The following is a 16,179-nucleotide window of genomic DNA, read 5'->3' as shown; positions in this document are numbered from 1 at the left end:
GGCAAGCCTTGAGTCCCTAGTAAACTAGAAAGAGAACTTAAGAGAACAAGTGTCCCTAGAGAGAATTTTCTAGATGTACTTTTGGAAGTGTTTATTGGAAATTTTCTGGAATCCCCAAATTTAGTAATGTACTACCAGTGCCCTTGGAAATATACACTAGAAGAGAGAAAATTATTTTTTTTGGCATATTATGATAGCTGAGAAAAGTAATCTCACCCAAGAGAAAAATAGTTTAAAAGATACAAGACAGAGCACTGTAAATTTGCATTGTTTTAAAGTAGCTTAGAGAATTTTTAAAGATCTTATTATATGTCACCTGTCCCATCCAAAAAAAAATCTTTTTTTTTTTTCCAGGTGTAAATTAATTATTTGAAAGTAACTGAAGAATGGAGCCAGACATCATTCGAATGTACTCTTCATCCCCACCACCACTAGACAATGGAGCCGAGGATGAAGATGATGATGAATTTGGGGAATTTGGTGGGTTTTCAGAAGTTAGCCCTTCTGGTGTAGGGTTTGTTGATTTTGATACACCAGATTATACTCGTCCCAAGGAAGAGTTTGTACCTTCAAACCATTTTATGCCAATTAATGATTTCTCAGAAAATGTAGACAGCCTTACAAGCTTTAGGTCCATTAAAAATGGTAAAGATAAGGACATCACTGCTGAACTTTCATCTCCTGTGAAAGGGCAGTCTGTTTTACTCTCTACCACCAGCAAAGAAATAATTTCATCTAAAACTTTAGCTACTTCCATTGATGGCATAGAAAGGCCAGGAGATTTAAATAAAGTAGTGGAGCAAAGACAGAATGTTGGAACACTTGAAAGTTTCTCTCCAGAAGATTTTAGAACTGATATGAACGTTGTTCATCAAAACAAACAGTTAGAGAGCTGCAATGGTGAAAAGCCTCCTTGTCTGGAGATTCTAACAAATGGGTTTGCAGTATTGGAAACTGTAAATCCTCAGGGAACAGATGATCTGGACACTGTAACCGATTCAAAAGGAAGAAAGCCTCTTAGCACTCACAGTACTGAGTATAATTTAGACTGTGTACATAGTCCTGCTGAGGAATTTGCAGATTTTGCCACATTTTCCAAAAAGGAAAGGATACAGCTAGAAGAAGAAATAGGATGTGCAACTTTAAATGATAGAGAAGCACTAACCATACAGGAAAACAATAAAATTAATAGAGTCAATGAATTGAATTCTGTAAAAGGAGCATCTTTGGGTAGAAGCTTTGATGATAAAGAAGACACTGATGGAGAGGATCAGGTTAGCATTTCAGAAACAAGCATGAAGAGTAACAGAGGTTTCATTACTGAAGAACAAGGCCTTCCAACATTGCAACCGGATGAATTTTTAAATTCAAATGTTCCATCAAAGGCTTGGAGTTTGGTAGACTCAGCTGATAATTCAGAAGCCAGTAGGAGAGAACAATGCAAAACTGAGGAAAAACTTGATTTATTTACTACTAAATGTGTTGACCTATGCATGGACTCTATTAAAACTCTTGATGCTGATGATGAAGTTAGTTCTTCCAAAGAAGAAAGAAAGTTTACTGATTCTCAGAGCCCCAGCATTGATCCTACAGAAGAAAACGCTTCGGATGATTCTCTAAGCGTAAGAAATGATGATAGTAGTAACGACTTTGTGACTTGCAATGATACTAATGAGGATGATTTTGGTGACTTTGGTACAGCCAGTGGCACAACTCCACCTATTGTTACTAGTGCTCAAGATTCGATGAGTGATGTCACTTTTGAAGAATCCTCAGAGCACTTTCCACATTTTAGTGAAGCAGGTGATGACTTTGGAGAATTTGGGGATACAAATGCTGTTTCTTGCCAAGAGGAAATTATATTTACTGAGTCAGACCAAAAACAGACTTCTGATAGTTTATCAGAGGAATGTAAGTTGGCAAGAAAGTCTACAGGTGCTGAACCTGTTTCAAAATTGAAAATCGAGAGTGAGTTTGGAGATTTTGATTCTGTGCCAAATATTCAAGGTGACTGCAGTGCATTTCAAGACTTTGATGATTTTGCGGACTTCAGTTCAGCTGGTCCTAGCCAAGTTGGAGAGTGGAATGCTTTTGAGGATGGCCAGAAAGATAGTTGCTCTTGGGCTGCTTTTGGAGACCAGCAGGCTGCTGAATCTCATCGAAAGGAAGCCTGGCAGTCACATAGGACAGATGAAAAGAGCGACACTCCGGGAACCCCCAAAACGTACAGTGTCCCATTAGTAACTTCCAAAGGAGCAGTTGTCGGTCGTCATTTACAGGAAACAGCCACTTCGGTTCAGGTATTTACTAGTTTTCTCTCTTTCATGTGACATATCAATTGCCGTGGAGACTTCCAACTTAGCTTTTCAAAAAATATTTTTAAACTGGGTACCTGTTAAAGGAGTCTCTTTATGATACGGAATGGTTTCCTATTTGTAGATTAGTTGCATTTTTCACAACCCTTTGGTAAACCTTAGACAGTCCTATAATAATGCTCAGTAAGGTTTTTCTTTTTCTCAGTGAGTTTTTTAATATTTACCAAAATGCATCAACTTGGTTTTTTGATGAATATAAATATCACTTATGTAAAAATTCATTAATTAGCTAATTAATTTCCACTGAATCCTTCAGTTTTTACCTTTATAGTGATTGTAAAAGAATGTTAAACTGAGATATAGAAGACTTTTTTTTTTTAAGCTTCAGAAAATAATGTCTCTTAATTTTGTCTACCAAAGACCTGGGAAATTGAAGGTACTGTTTTGATTGCAGGAGAGAGCAAGCAGAATTTGAAACCTCAACCTGTGCTGAAAGCTATAGGGAATTGAAAGATAGAAAAGAATTTGAAAAAAGCAGATTTAGACCTCATAATTTAACAACTACTAAAAGACCTGTGGTAAAGGTGTAAGATGGATTAAGGTTCAGACCTAAAACAAAAAACAACCATGGGTTAACTTATTGTGGTTGTATTTATTTGCTTATAATTGCGTACAAATGCACATTTATGATTACTCTTCTTAAGGCATAGGTATGTCAGGGAGAATGTTTTTTACCTCTCAGCTCCTGTACTTTTATCCTTTTCAGTTCCAGACTCAGAGAAGATTTATTACGATTTATTTTGACCTAAAGTAGCCCCTAGGAGTGCAGCTTGATACCTGAGTTGTACTTTTTCTCAGCCCCAGGGGTGTGGAAGAGAACACTTGAAAATAACTGCTTTATATATAATTGATATATGTAGCACTTGGTTGACAAGCTTATTTTAAAGATACTGAGAATAAAATCAAAATCTACAAACTACTCCAGTTATCTTTTGCTAAGCAAACCACTTTTCATTGGAAATATATCTAAACTCTGAATGTTAATTGAAATGGTTATACATCATTGCTTTGATGCCTTTGATATATGAAGATATTGTTGAAACTATGGTATTACCAGTTGGTGCGCACAGCTAATAACTTTCATTTGACTTTAAGTGTCTGAATAGCTTAATTTGTTAATTCAGTTATTACATACATGGTTTGGCTAATGTGTATTATTTCTCATGGAGAATTTATTATTGAGGCAAAAGCTTGCCATTTTAAACAAGAAGTGTATTAATTATATAATACAAAGCAAACACTGTTAGTTTTGACCTAATCCTTTCCCTGTTTAGTTTCGTCTTACCAGGGTATAGGTGACACTAGTATTAGGTGATCTTTAATTTTTATAGCCTTATAACTTTTAACATCATCAGATAATGAATTCTTAAAAATATGACCACTTCAGAAAGGAATTTTCGGCATCATACAAGTTGATTGAATTTATTTATGTATAATTTGATAACTTAATATAGGAGGTAATAAATTATATAGGCTTTGTGGAATCTTGCAGATCTGAGTTTGAATCTTGACTCAGCCTCCTATAAGCTTTATGATTTAGGACAAGTTACTTCTGCATTCAGCTGTCTGTAAAAAAGAGATACTATCTACTTCAAAGGACTTTTGTGAAGATAAAATGACAGTAAATTTTAAAATGAGTGAAAAAATTTGACAAAAAAATAAGAATTTTGTAGTATGATTCTGTTTTGTAAAAATAAAACAAACTGAATCGATGTGGCAAGATGCATTTAGACTTCCTGAGGTTTGTTTGGCTCAGTCCTTAGGTTTTTATTTTTGCTGTACGGGTTATGCAAAATGAGCAGAACTTGGATATTGGAAAGGGGCTGGAAGAAAAGTTTAGAAGAAAGTTCAGATAGGGAAATGAGTAAGCCCATCACGAGTAAGTAAGTAACTTGAGTAGTTGAAAGTAAGTTTTATTCTTATCCTGCTGCTGTGAAGGAGGCTTGTGGCCGGCAGTTTCTTCCTTTTCCAGGATCTTCGGAATAAGTACATTAATCTTCAGATTAGATTTATTAATATTTTTCTTAAAATGTTTCTCCTAGTTGCTGCAGTGTTAGGGACAGCACACAAATCCTCGTATAATGACAGTAAATGTTAGGTTTAATGGTAAAATTTTTAATGATCTATTCCTGTCCAGTCTTACCTGGATGCTACAACTCTATCTTGAACAGAGTACTATCAAGTGGTTTTGTGCAAATTCTGCTTTAATGGAATGCTGCGAGAGTCTTAGAATTCAGAGCTCAGTTAATTTAAACAAACATAGAGAATAATTCTTTGTTTTGTGAAGTCAGACAAATGGTGTGGATATCATTTCAAATTTCGACTTTTCACTATAATTGGTGTGTGACGTTGTCCAGGTCCCTATTTTTTAGTACTTTCCTTTTTTAGCCTATCGAAAAGATATCTCAACATTTTAATAAAATATGTCTTTTTTGGGTCAAGAGACAATCAGTTATTGCAACTTTATTGCAATAATTTGTTACTAAGGTAGAGGAAAGTCAGCCAAAAAGAAATCTTTCAAACTTATAAAACGTTCTTAGTCAAACTAATTCTCAGATGTGGGTCCAGCAAGCCTCAGATGGTTCAAGCCTTGATGTAAGAGTCATACATGCCCATTTATTGAGAAATATTCTTCCTTTACAGTGAATTTTTTTTTTTCTGAGAACTCAGAGTTCGGTATATTTCATTCTCTTGTATTAATTGTACAGAAAAACAAGTAGTGGTATCTCTATTATGTACAAATTGGAAAGAGGTCAAAACTCTTCTTCACTTTTTGGACTAAGATTTAAAACAAAACAAAATGACAGCAAAAAAACAAAATCCTCCTTACTTTCAAAGCAGTACTTTTTTCCAGAAGGCCATTATATATACTGTTTTAACAGTTTTCTTTTCTTTCTTTTTTTTTTTTTTTTTTAACTATTAATTAAGGTTCTAGACAGGAACCTTGATTGAAATAGCCAAGATGCCTTTTTCTTAGATGTATAGTAAAGGAGATAATATTATAAGCACTGCATTTAACTTTTGAGCTTTTACAAAATTCAAAAAATATTGCTCTGGATGTTACTTGAGATGCTAGCTAATTAATGAGTAATCTTTTTCTATTGACTATAGAAAAGGAAGCTATGAGTAATTTTTTCTTATTAGCCATATAATTGAAAATGCTACTGGGAAAATTAAGATTTGTTTTGAGAGCTCTAAAAATTAAGAGTATCAGAAAAAGAAAAAAAAAAAGACTCACTAGTACTTTGGGTTATGTTATTCTGAGATTAAGTTATTGGTCTGTTCACCAGGAAGTCAGCATTCTCAAACTGAGTTTAACTAATCCTACTTTTCACCTTTATTTAATCACCTGCTTAAGATTTATGCCAGTTTTCCTTTCTGTGGGTGAACATTTGAACTTATGACAAACCATAAGCAACAAAATAAAGAAATTAAATGGTCAAAAGATACGAATTTCTAATTATAAAATAAGTCCTAGGGATGTAATGTATAGCATGGTGACTACATATAGTTAATAATACTGTATTTTATACTCGAAAGTTGTTAAGAGAGTAGATTTTAAAAATTCTCATCACAAGAAAAATTTGTAACTGTGTGATGATGGATGTTAACTAGGCTCACTGTGGTGATCATGTTGCAATATACACATATATCGAATCGTTGTATACCTGAAAATAATTTAATGTTATATGTCAATTATATCTCATTTTTTTATAAAAGAAAGAAATTATGATTTTGGCCTTATAGCTCTTTTATTTGAAGTACTTGGATAGCAATTTCTTTTGTTATTTTTCCCTCAGAAAATTTGAAATTCTGAACTTTAATTCCAAAATAGATGGAAATACTTCATTAGATTATCCAGAAATTGTGCAGAAAGAGCAAAGCATCTTTCAAGAGCATGGTCACTCATATAGCTTGAAATTGGGGATTGATAAATATACAATTATAGCCTGTACTTGATATCTTATTTAATATTTAATGGTGGTGAGGCATAAGGTATCCTCTTAAATGGAAGATTAAATTACCCAGTAGATTTATGTTTCTTCTAAACGTACATCCACTTAGAGCAAGACCTAATGCTGTCAATATTCAAACTATTGGCAATAATTAACTTCTGGAAAACTAACTAAAAATATGTCGAAGGTATTTTAGGAATTACCTTAAATACAAGATACTTTAAAGGAGGTTTGCATTTAAGTGACATAAGAACCAGAGTCTGTAAGACCTTAAATGCTGGTCTTACACACCCCTTTGAAAAACTGAATACTTTCAATGCACTTAATCTTTTTCGTACTCCAACGTAGTCACTTATAAAACAGAGGTATATTAGTGTTCTCCAGAGAAACAGAACCAGGAGGATGAGTGGGTGGGTGAATGGATGGATAGAGGAAGGAAGGAAAGAAGGAAGGACCAGAGGTGGGGGAGATTATAAGTAACTGGCTTATGTGATTTTGGAGGCCGAGAAATCTCAAGATCTATAGTCTGCAAGCTGTCTTCAATAATTGGATGAGGCCCACTTAATATTGGGAAGGATAGTCTGCTTTACTCAGTATTCCAGTTCAGATGTTGATCTCACCCAGAAACACCTTCACAAGCATACCCAGAATAATGTTTGAGCAAAAGCCTAGGCACCTCATGGCCCAGTCAAGTTGACACCTAATATTAACCATCACAAGAGGGAACACCATATGTCTATATATAGCTTTTAAGATTTTTGGAAAACTTGTAACCTGTTTGTTACCAAGCCATACCAGTTGGGAAGCTCTGCATTAAATAATATGATTTATTTGCACAAGTGGGTAAAATGAAAATTGCTGCTTATGTACTCCAGGGCTTTTTTCCTCCAACTTCAGAGAAGATATGACAGAACTGGGAGTGAGTATAAATGAATTCATGGATGATGCTTTGCCCCCATTGATGAATTAAACCATTGGGTAGTTACTTGTTTTCACTTTCCCAGATATCCTGTCTGGTTTGAGAAAAATTAAAATGGAAAGACATTCAAGGTAATAAAGGCCCCTGATAGGAAAATAAATACATACGAAGTGAGAAATGCTATAAAAGCCAGTGTACCTCTGGAGAGTAGTATAGCCAAAGCCACCTATGACTTTTGTGAGCCCCTTCCCCATAAAAGATATTTTAAATTTTATAACTTGATACAAAGATGAGTATGTTAATATTAGGTATTAAAACATTTTCATGAATCCCTAAAATTATCGTGGGCCCTATGCACTGTGCCTACTGGGTAAGTTGGTCCTGGGTATAGTATAGTGCTTAAAAGCAAGGCTCTGGAATCCCACTGCTAAGTTCAGATTCATGTTTCAGCACTAACTTGCTGAACCTCATACTTAAAAAATAATAAAAGTACTTATTTCAAAACTCTTATTATGAAGATAAAATGAAATTGCACATGTAAATGTGCTTAGCACAATGTTTTGCACGTAAGTGCTCAGTAAGTGTTAATAATCTCAGAAACGAACTTGGAAAATGGTCTTCAAAGGTCCAAGAAATAGTATTGCCAACTGGATTTTTTGGCAAATAGTGACAAGTAATAGGCAAATGAGAATTTGTGTGGGAGAACCTCTACTTCTGGCTATATACTCACCCATCAAACTATTTTGAGAGCAAAGCTGCTGCTTTGGGCAAATTTCCATTCTCAGAATAGTTTCGACAAGTAGGAACTCTACTGAACCTAAGTGCTCTTCTCTGCTAGTAGCCGACCTCTTCCTCTGGCTTCCTAGCACTAGACAGAAATAGAGAAAATCAAAAGAGAGTCTGGCACTTGCTTTGAAGAGCATTTGACTTTCAACCCTACATTTATCAGAGGTACCAGTTCTTAAAATGTTTAATGGCTAAATGCGCTGCTGTTTGCCAGGCTTAAATTTGAGACCTGTACGAATTAAAGGACATGACTAGTTACATAAACTGGTATTCAGCTAATCAGTCACCAGTTTCCTAATTCTAAGTTCAAGAGAGAACTGATGACTGTTTTTCCTCTTTGAGGTCAAAGGCATTTAAAATTCAAGTAATTGGTGTGAATGTTATTTTATTTAGTTACTATTATAACCTCATCTAAATATTTAGTATGCTAAGTGCATGTGCATTTATTTCTTACCCTCACATTAATTTAGAATACAGCACTGACTCTTTAGTAAAAATTTACAATTTGCTTTGTTGAAAACGACGAATTGTAGTGTTAGATGAAATAATTTGCTTTTTTAAGTAAAATCATCACTTCAGTTAATAGTTGAAACCTTTAATGGCTAGAAATGTTTCAAAGACTACAAAGCAGCTCTTGAAGATGTTTTTAAATTAGGTACTTTTTTTTTCCCAACCCAATAGGAGGATCTTGGGGAGGATGCAAAATATTTGGATGATTTAATTTCCTGTATGGTATAAATTGATAGATTGAGACAAGTTTTTTCAAAATGATTTAGAGTGTCAAATAGTGGTAGAGAAACATCCTTAGTGAGATTTGGACCTAGTTTTGACATTTTTATTCCCTAGCAGGCCACCGTATGCATATGTGTTATCTATATAATAACCTAGCAGTGATTAAAGCTACCAAATCTTGAGTACACACTGGGTGCCAAGTCTTGAATCCTCTAATTGGTTATCCACCTTTTGAGTCTCAGCCCCTTGGGTCCACAGTCCTCTAGTGAAGCATTATAATTACATCAGCCATTTACTTACTGGAATTAACCAGTAAGTAACTAATAAATGAAATTTGGCATTATTTATTACCATGAATAAGATAATATGGTTCTAAGAAATTCCTTTTAGAGAATGCCTTTTTACTATCAAACTGGTCTAGTAGATAGTTGGTAATTGATATACTTTTAAAAGTAATATGTCAGAGGAAATTTAATTTTAATCAAAATCTTTGTTAATTCTCTTAGCTGCTTTCTTATTGAATTGTTAAGGAGTGCTATTCAGCAGTGCTATTCAGTTAGTGGACTGTTTTTTTTTTAATCTTTATTTGTTCTTTATTTATTGTTCTATCTTGGTTTGGCAAACTATGGCCTACAAGACACATCTATCCTGCCTCCTGTTTTAGTAAGTGAAGTTTCACTGCAACACACCTACTTATTTGTTTATGGATGGTCTGCAAAGCCGAAAATATTTACTTTCTATCTGGCCCTATATAGAAGAAGTTGCCCACTTAAGTCAACCAAAGATTTGAAGCAATCAAATGTAATATGTAATCTTAAGGACATATGGAACTTTCTTTTAAAATTTCCATGTCATTTATGTTCTTTATGAGAAAAGATTGGAGAAGAAATAAAAACAAGTTGATTAGGTTAATGTGATGTTCTATTTCCTCAGGTACATTCCACTAATTTTAAAATTTGCTCACTGGTATACTTGAGACCTGGTAGTTATGCCCATGTGATTGAATGTGTTTTGGGGTCATTTCTTTTTTCCCTTGATTAATATTTTTTCTATCCTATTAACAGGATAACAAAGAGGATACCAAAAAGATTCTGTTTTAATATACAGAGAAATAAAATTTGGTCATATGTGAGTTTTTGTTTACCTTCCCTGCCCAGGAGATGCCAACGCTCCTCATGTTTCCAATTAGATGGTTATCTGATCCCTTTAAAAGTAAAGTCTGTCCATTCCCTCTGTTGAAGTGCGTAAGCATCGGTCCCCTTGACACACTCAAGTTTCACAAGCCTTGGGATCTTGAGCTTACTCTTTACTGTAGGTTTCATAATTGATACTGAGAACTTTTCTCATATCACACACATGAATTTAAAGAAGACATTAAAGTAACTTGGAGAGATAACGGAAGAGTACTCTGAGACTAATTATGCAGTGTTAAGTTTTTTGCTCTGATACTGCTTTCAAAAGAGATTTCGGTTTGAAAAATATGTTTGTGACAACTTTTCCTTTTGGTTTTCATTTTTTCGTTTGCCGACTATACGGAACAGCAGAAATCAAGTGTTAACTTGTGTTACTTGGCAAGAAGTAGCACCATGATGTAGCGTTCTCTTATACACCGGGTGTCTTTTCAGAAGTACACTTATTCGTCCAACAATTTATTATTAACAATTTATATTCCTATTTGATGTCTAAGTAGTGAATTGAGCTACTACTCAATTTTACATGTATCTGAAATGCAGTTAGGAAAGTGAGAATCAATGTTATTGTAGGTTGCATGTGTAGGTAGAATAAACCTAATAGTACCCCAAAAATGTAAATTAAACCCAACAAGTTTTAATTAATGACAGTAATCCAAAATCTCAGTCAGTATTCTTGGTGAAATTACTCAAGAATACACAGGCTTTGCTTGGAGGAAAGACAGTGTTCTATTAAAAAATACGTATGAACTTACCATAGGTGAGTAGAGAAATGGAATTTCTAAAAGATGACACATCGTCCAAATAAATGAGTTGTTGAATTTCTCAGTAAAAAATGAGACATTCTTTCCTACTTCGTTCTATTAGCAGCAGAGGTATTTCTGAAAGACTTTCAAAATTTAAGTGTTTATGCCCAAGAAAAAGCATCTAATCTCATTGTTCCTAAATCTAGAGTATGTGAATGGTAGTAAGAAACATCCCAGTGTGATAGAATGTGAATGCTGTCTAGTTTTTTGTTTTTGCTTTGTCCAAATTATTCAAACTTTGAGATTGCTTGTTCACTCTACAATTGGCTAATAATGTCTTCTTTGTAGAATTTTAAAATGGATTAAGTAAAATAATGTTTATAAAGTACCATTTATTTGTCACCACGATATCACCATGATTATTTAATCATTTGAAACAGCTATTCTGTGAGTAGTTATGCTTCTTTTACTCAGTATTTCCTGCACCTGACTGGTAGTAGTTTTCCTCTCTCTCTTACAGTAGTGGGCAGAGTGTGTATATGTGTCTTTATGTCTGTTAATGATAAAATTATGACATTATTAAAATTAGAGAAATGAAAATAAACCTTTGGGGGGTGTTTTGATACAGACAGCTTTATTAAACCGCCTGGAGCGAATTTTCGAAGCATGCTTTCCTTCCATATTTGTCCCTGGTACTGAAGAGGAAGTTACTTCCCTGAAGCACTTGCTGGAAATAAGCACCTTGCCAATGAAAACAAGAGAGGCCTTAGCTGGAAATGGGTAAGTAGTAGACACTTGTTAGCATGTGTATTTATTCGTTTCAACTGTTTTAATTTATAAGATTATCTTAAAATATTATGGTTCTAAAACATTACTGTGTTAAAGTTTGAAAACCTTATTGTGCTAAAAGACATGATTTAAAAAACCTCCCTGCTTCTCCATTTATGAGCTTTTTTTATATATATTTCTTAATCAATATTCTAATCAGTCTTACAAGTATCTTTTGACTTCGTAGTATGATAGATGAGAATTTAGATCTTACATCTGCTCCCTTTATCATCCCAATATACTTATAGTTTTCAGTTAAATTTTATTTGGTATTTTCATTAATATAATCATGTAAATAGTGTTGCATTCACTGCTTAGCTACTATTTTCTTTACAGTTCAGCTTTTTCCTGGACTTAAAAATTGCCTCTCCTTTTTTTATTTTCAAAGTCTTTCCCAATAGGTTTGTGAGCAAACCTATCAGGCTGGCCATTCCATTTTTTTTCCTGGGATCCTCCATCTTCCTTTTTCAATCTGGAATGGATTCAATCTAGGCCTCTTAAACTTGTGTTGTCTTGGGGCATTCCTTTCACTAAGATCCCATTTTGGTGGAGCACATCCTCTAATAGCCTCCTGAGAAAAAAGTACATAGGAGATAAAGTTTTATTTTATTCTACCCTCACATTAAATTTATAATGTAGGATGTTTTGTTGCTGGTGTTTTAAAATCTCAACGATAAAATACGTTGACATGATTTTTTTTTTTTCATTCATTGGACTGAGCACCAGATAGGACCTTTCCATCTGGAGGCTTCTGCTCTTCAGCATTGGGCAATTCTCCTGTATTGACGTTCCCGTCCCTCCATTGTCTCTTTTATTTCTGGAACTCATATTAATTATTAGACGTTAGAGGGTCTAGATTGATTTTCTTATTTTAATTTCAATGTTATTCTTATTCCTGGATCTTCTCTTGCATTTCCTTACTCTCTGGAGGCATTCTCTTCCTCTGCAGGTCTCTCCATCTCTCTTTGTGACTTCAGTGTTTGTGCCTAAGGGTCTTAAGTATCTCTGAATTTCATTGACGATGGAGATTATTTTTGCTTCCTGATTTTTGTTTTGGGGTGATTTCCGAGAATAGAAGGGAACAAAAAGGTTTATGTTTTGCCAGCTTAAAACTGTTTGGATGCATTTTTTTTAAAAAAATTGCTAGTTGTACAAATAGTTCATACTCTAGACCCAGGAATCCCTCTCCAAGAAATTCATTCTAAAGTCATAACAACTCAACAACAGCACATACCATAAAATACAGGAAGATATTCTTGCCTTACTAACAGGAGAAGCTGAACAGTAAAAACAACTTATTTAAAACTATAGGATTATGGCTAAATAAATGATGGTGCATCAGTCTTAATAGAATATTACACTGCCATTGAAAAAGATACATATGTAGATGAGAATATGCTTAAATTCTGAAAAAAACACAAAATTATATATCCACTGTAATTGCAACTGTTGTTATAGCTCGAGACTCAAGGAGAAAACACAAATGTTAAATGGCTGTAGTAAGGTAGAATGCTAAGTTGATTTCTTTCTTTCTTTTAAATATTTTTGTTTTAATACTTAAAAAAGAAAAACATACCATCTAAATTTTAAGTCACTGGCATATTATTTTAAATGAGTTTAACGTAGTTACTTTTCTAATGACTATAAGTATTGGCTGTTGATTTCATTTAGATTTCATTCAGAAAAATCATGTTAGACTCAAGATTAAGTGGAATGTATAATATTTCACAGTCACATTAAAAGTAGAATTCATGGTTAAAGCTATTGAGTAACCTGTTGCTGGTGACTTCATTGTAACCTTTACAGGGAACTGCTGAATGTGTGGACGGAGCTACAAGATATCCACGATGCACATGGCTTGAAATATCAATGGGGTGGCTCCCATAGCAACAAAAAGCTTTTGTGCTCCTTGGGAATAGACACCCGAAACATTGTGAGTTTGTTAGTACCTTGGAAAATTTTTAAATCAACCTATGGATGTTTTTAAATTCCATTAACACTTCTGTTCAAGCTGTGATAGCTAGTTCCTCAGAAAAATAAATATTAGTTTAAATAAATGTTCATATATTTTGAATATGCCAACTTTTAAACATACATTTATCTAAATTTTTCTCCAACATTTCTTATTTTTAGAAAAAGTTGTTTTAGTGTTTTTCCTTAACTATAAAATGAAGGAATTGAACTAGGAGATCAAAAATATACTCTATGTAGGCATGTCATTCACGAGATATGTAACAAAGCATTGCAAGCATGTTGTGGAAAGTATTTCATTGTATGACAGATCATTCTCTAAATATACGTTCTCTCTCTCTCATTCGTGTAGCTCTTTACGGGCAATAAGAAGCAACCTGTTATAGTGCCCATGTATGCAGCAGGGTTGGTAAGTACAAAAATGTATCTGTGTGTATTTATCATTGCTGCATTTATTCTGTAAGATCATTGTACATAACATGGTATGGAATTTTATTTTAAGGGGCATTTACTATGGGAACATTAAAGGAATAAATATAATACCCTTTTTGGTCTCATAAATCTCTTCAAGTCGATCTGAGGATATTTTTTTCTATATTCCATTAGTTACAAACTATTTTTAGATTGAAAATTATTTTTATCCTAGTAATATTAGTACTCAGAACTTTGTAAAATGCACCACTGGAGGTCAGTCTCTGTTTTTTGTTGTTGTTGTTTTCCTTCCTTTTTCTAAATTTGTTTTTAAAAAGAAGCTGAAGTATTTGAAGGCTTAGATAACATTTGGTTTAATTTAGTTTTGATCAAGTTAAATAATGCAGTATTGAGACTGTGGATGTATATAAGAGCTTGGAAATACCAAATTATAATAAGTGAAAATGAACCAGGACCCATAACAGGCTCTTAGTTTTTCCATTAATGTTTTACATGTGTTGAATTTTGTTTGTTTTTTTTTTCCAGATATGCCAGGTAGTCCAGAATAACTGAGGAATTTTCATTCTGTTCCTTATCAAGATTCAGTCACATTCTAAAGTTTGATGTCTTTGTGTTTTGGATTTGTCTTTGAGTTATTGGTGAATAAATGTCCTATTAAACTAAAAATATTTTTGAACTTTTTCACCAATAACTTGAAAATAAAGGAGAAATAACCAAGGAACCCTTGGGATGAAATTTAAATTGTACAGAGCTTTATGTGCATGTGAAAATGAATTTGCTGTGGAATTTGACCTTTTTTAAATCTACAAACTTTTTCCATGAATAATCTCTAATTATTGATACTGTATTGGACCATTTTGCTTTTTGTTATTGTAGTTTTGTTTTCTGTGCTTGAGCTTCTTATCAGTTTCTATTCCTTTGCAAATGGTTATCTTGTATTTTCAAAACACCTGATTATCCCTACATTGTTTTCTGTTGTGGGTAAATGTAATCCAGAACATTTCTTTAATGTAACATTTCTGTTTGGTTATTTGTATTTTTTTTTTTCTCAAGGAGTAGTATTATAGAGGTGGTTGGTATTATTGTCACATTCAAAATAGGAAGTATGAATTAAATTTGTAGGAGCTTTCATTCATTAGTAACCTACTTAATGCTTATGTGTAGGATTAGCACATTAGCCAGTTCTTGAATTTTTAAAAGGAGTTAGAGACTAATATTTATGCTTTATTTTGCTACTTTAATTAAAGTATTGGTAATGATTTTACCATTTTTATAACCTTTTAATACCTAAGTTGATTTAGTGAATGCATTATTTTCTCATCCATTTTAATGATGCCTTACATTTAGAAACTTACTCCTTCATATCTAATGAAAATTTTAATTATACCTGAATTTTTCCTGTGGTACTTTGCACATAGGAGATGTTAACTATCTTTTGATCTCATCCGGAGGAATAGTACCAGAAATGATCATTTAAGTCACTAGTCCTTGGACTTTGTGCTTCAGAGTTGCTGGAAGACTTTAAAAATGCAGAATGCTGGGCACCACCCCCAGAGTTCTTATTCAGTAGGTCTGGAGTGGGGCTTGAGAATTTGCACATCTGACAAGTTCCCAGGTGATGCAGAAACTACTGGTTGGGGAATACTTTGAGAACCACTGGTTTAAATGATGGTTCACATTAGAATGGCTAAGACTAGTAATTGCCACGTGCCTTGTCTCCTTGCTTAAGAGCACACTAGAAAGCCTGTATATGGTACTGAATTAGACCATGGATTTATTTTTCTTTTTCAAACTGCTAGATTAAAGCCTTTCACATACACCATTGTTAAGAATTGACTCTGTAAATTGCTTTTGCTTAAGCCCTATTTGGAAAAGGGAGCGGAGATTCTCCTGAAAACTTGCTTTTTAGAAATTTACGGATTCTAGTATTAATTTAGCAGCTTTGATTTTTTTTTTTATACCCTCATAAAGGGAGACTTTTATTAAGTCTAGTTGGTAAATATTCAAGAGCTTATCAAGTATAATTTTCAAATGTGTAAAAGCTTGTCTTTTTTTCAGGCCATTAACCTGGATTATTACCCATTAATATTAGGGTTTGGTAGAGTGTTGATGCAAAATGCTGATTTTTTTTCCTTGTTTCTATACCCATCCTGACTGTCTTCCTTTCTTATTCAAAAAGTGTATTAGATTGATAACATAGCTAATGGAATATGTAAGATGTTTTCCCTCTGAAATGGCTATCTT

General features: G+C 33.6%; 1 protein-coding gene across 3 annotated transcripts in view; it reads left to right on the top strand.

The window, feature by feature from the left end:
* AFTPH (aftiphilin) overlaps positions 1-16,179 on the top strand; it is a 58,030-nt gene that overhangs the window by 22,894 nt on the left and 18,957 nt on the right. For all 3 annotated transcript variants that reach the window (XR_005658198.1, XM_039886992.1, XM_039886993.1), the window contains exons 2-5: positions 355-2,300; positions 11,333-11,484; positions 13,339-13,465; positions 13,856-13,912. Coding sequence is in view for 2 of the 3 variants with exons in the window: in XM_039886992.1 (XP_039742926.1) it covers positions 387-2,300; positions 11,333-11,484; positions 13,339-13,465; positions 13,856-13,912 (2,250 nt within the window). In the remaining variant the exon portion in view is untranslated. The remainder of the gene's footprint in view (positions 1-354; positions 2,301-11,332; positions 11,485-13,338; positions 13,466-13,855; positions 13,913-16,179) is intronic.

The sequence above is a fragment of the Pteropus medius genome, unplaced genomic scaffold (genome assembly GCF_902729225.1).
Source record: "Pteropus medius unplaced genomic scaffold, Ma_sr-lr_union100, whole genome shotgun sequence".
Lineage (NCBI taxonomy): Eukaryota > Metazoa > Chordata > Mammalia > Chiroptera > Pteropodidae > Pteropus > Pteropus medius.
This window is presented reverse-complemented; position numbering and strand designations above follow the sequence as displayed.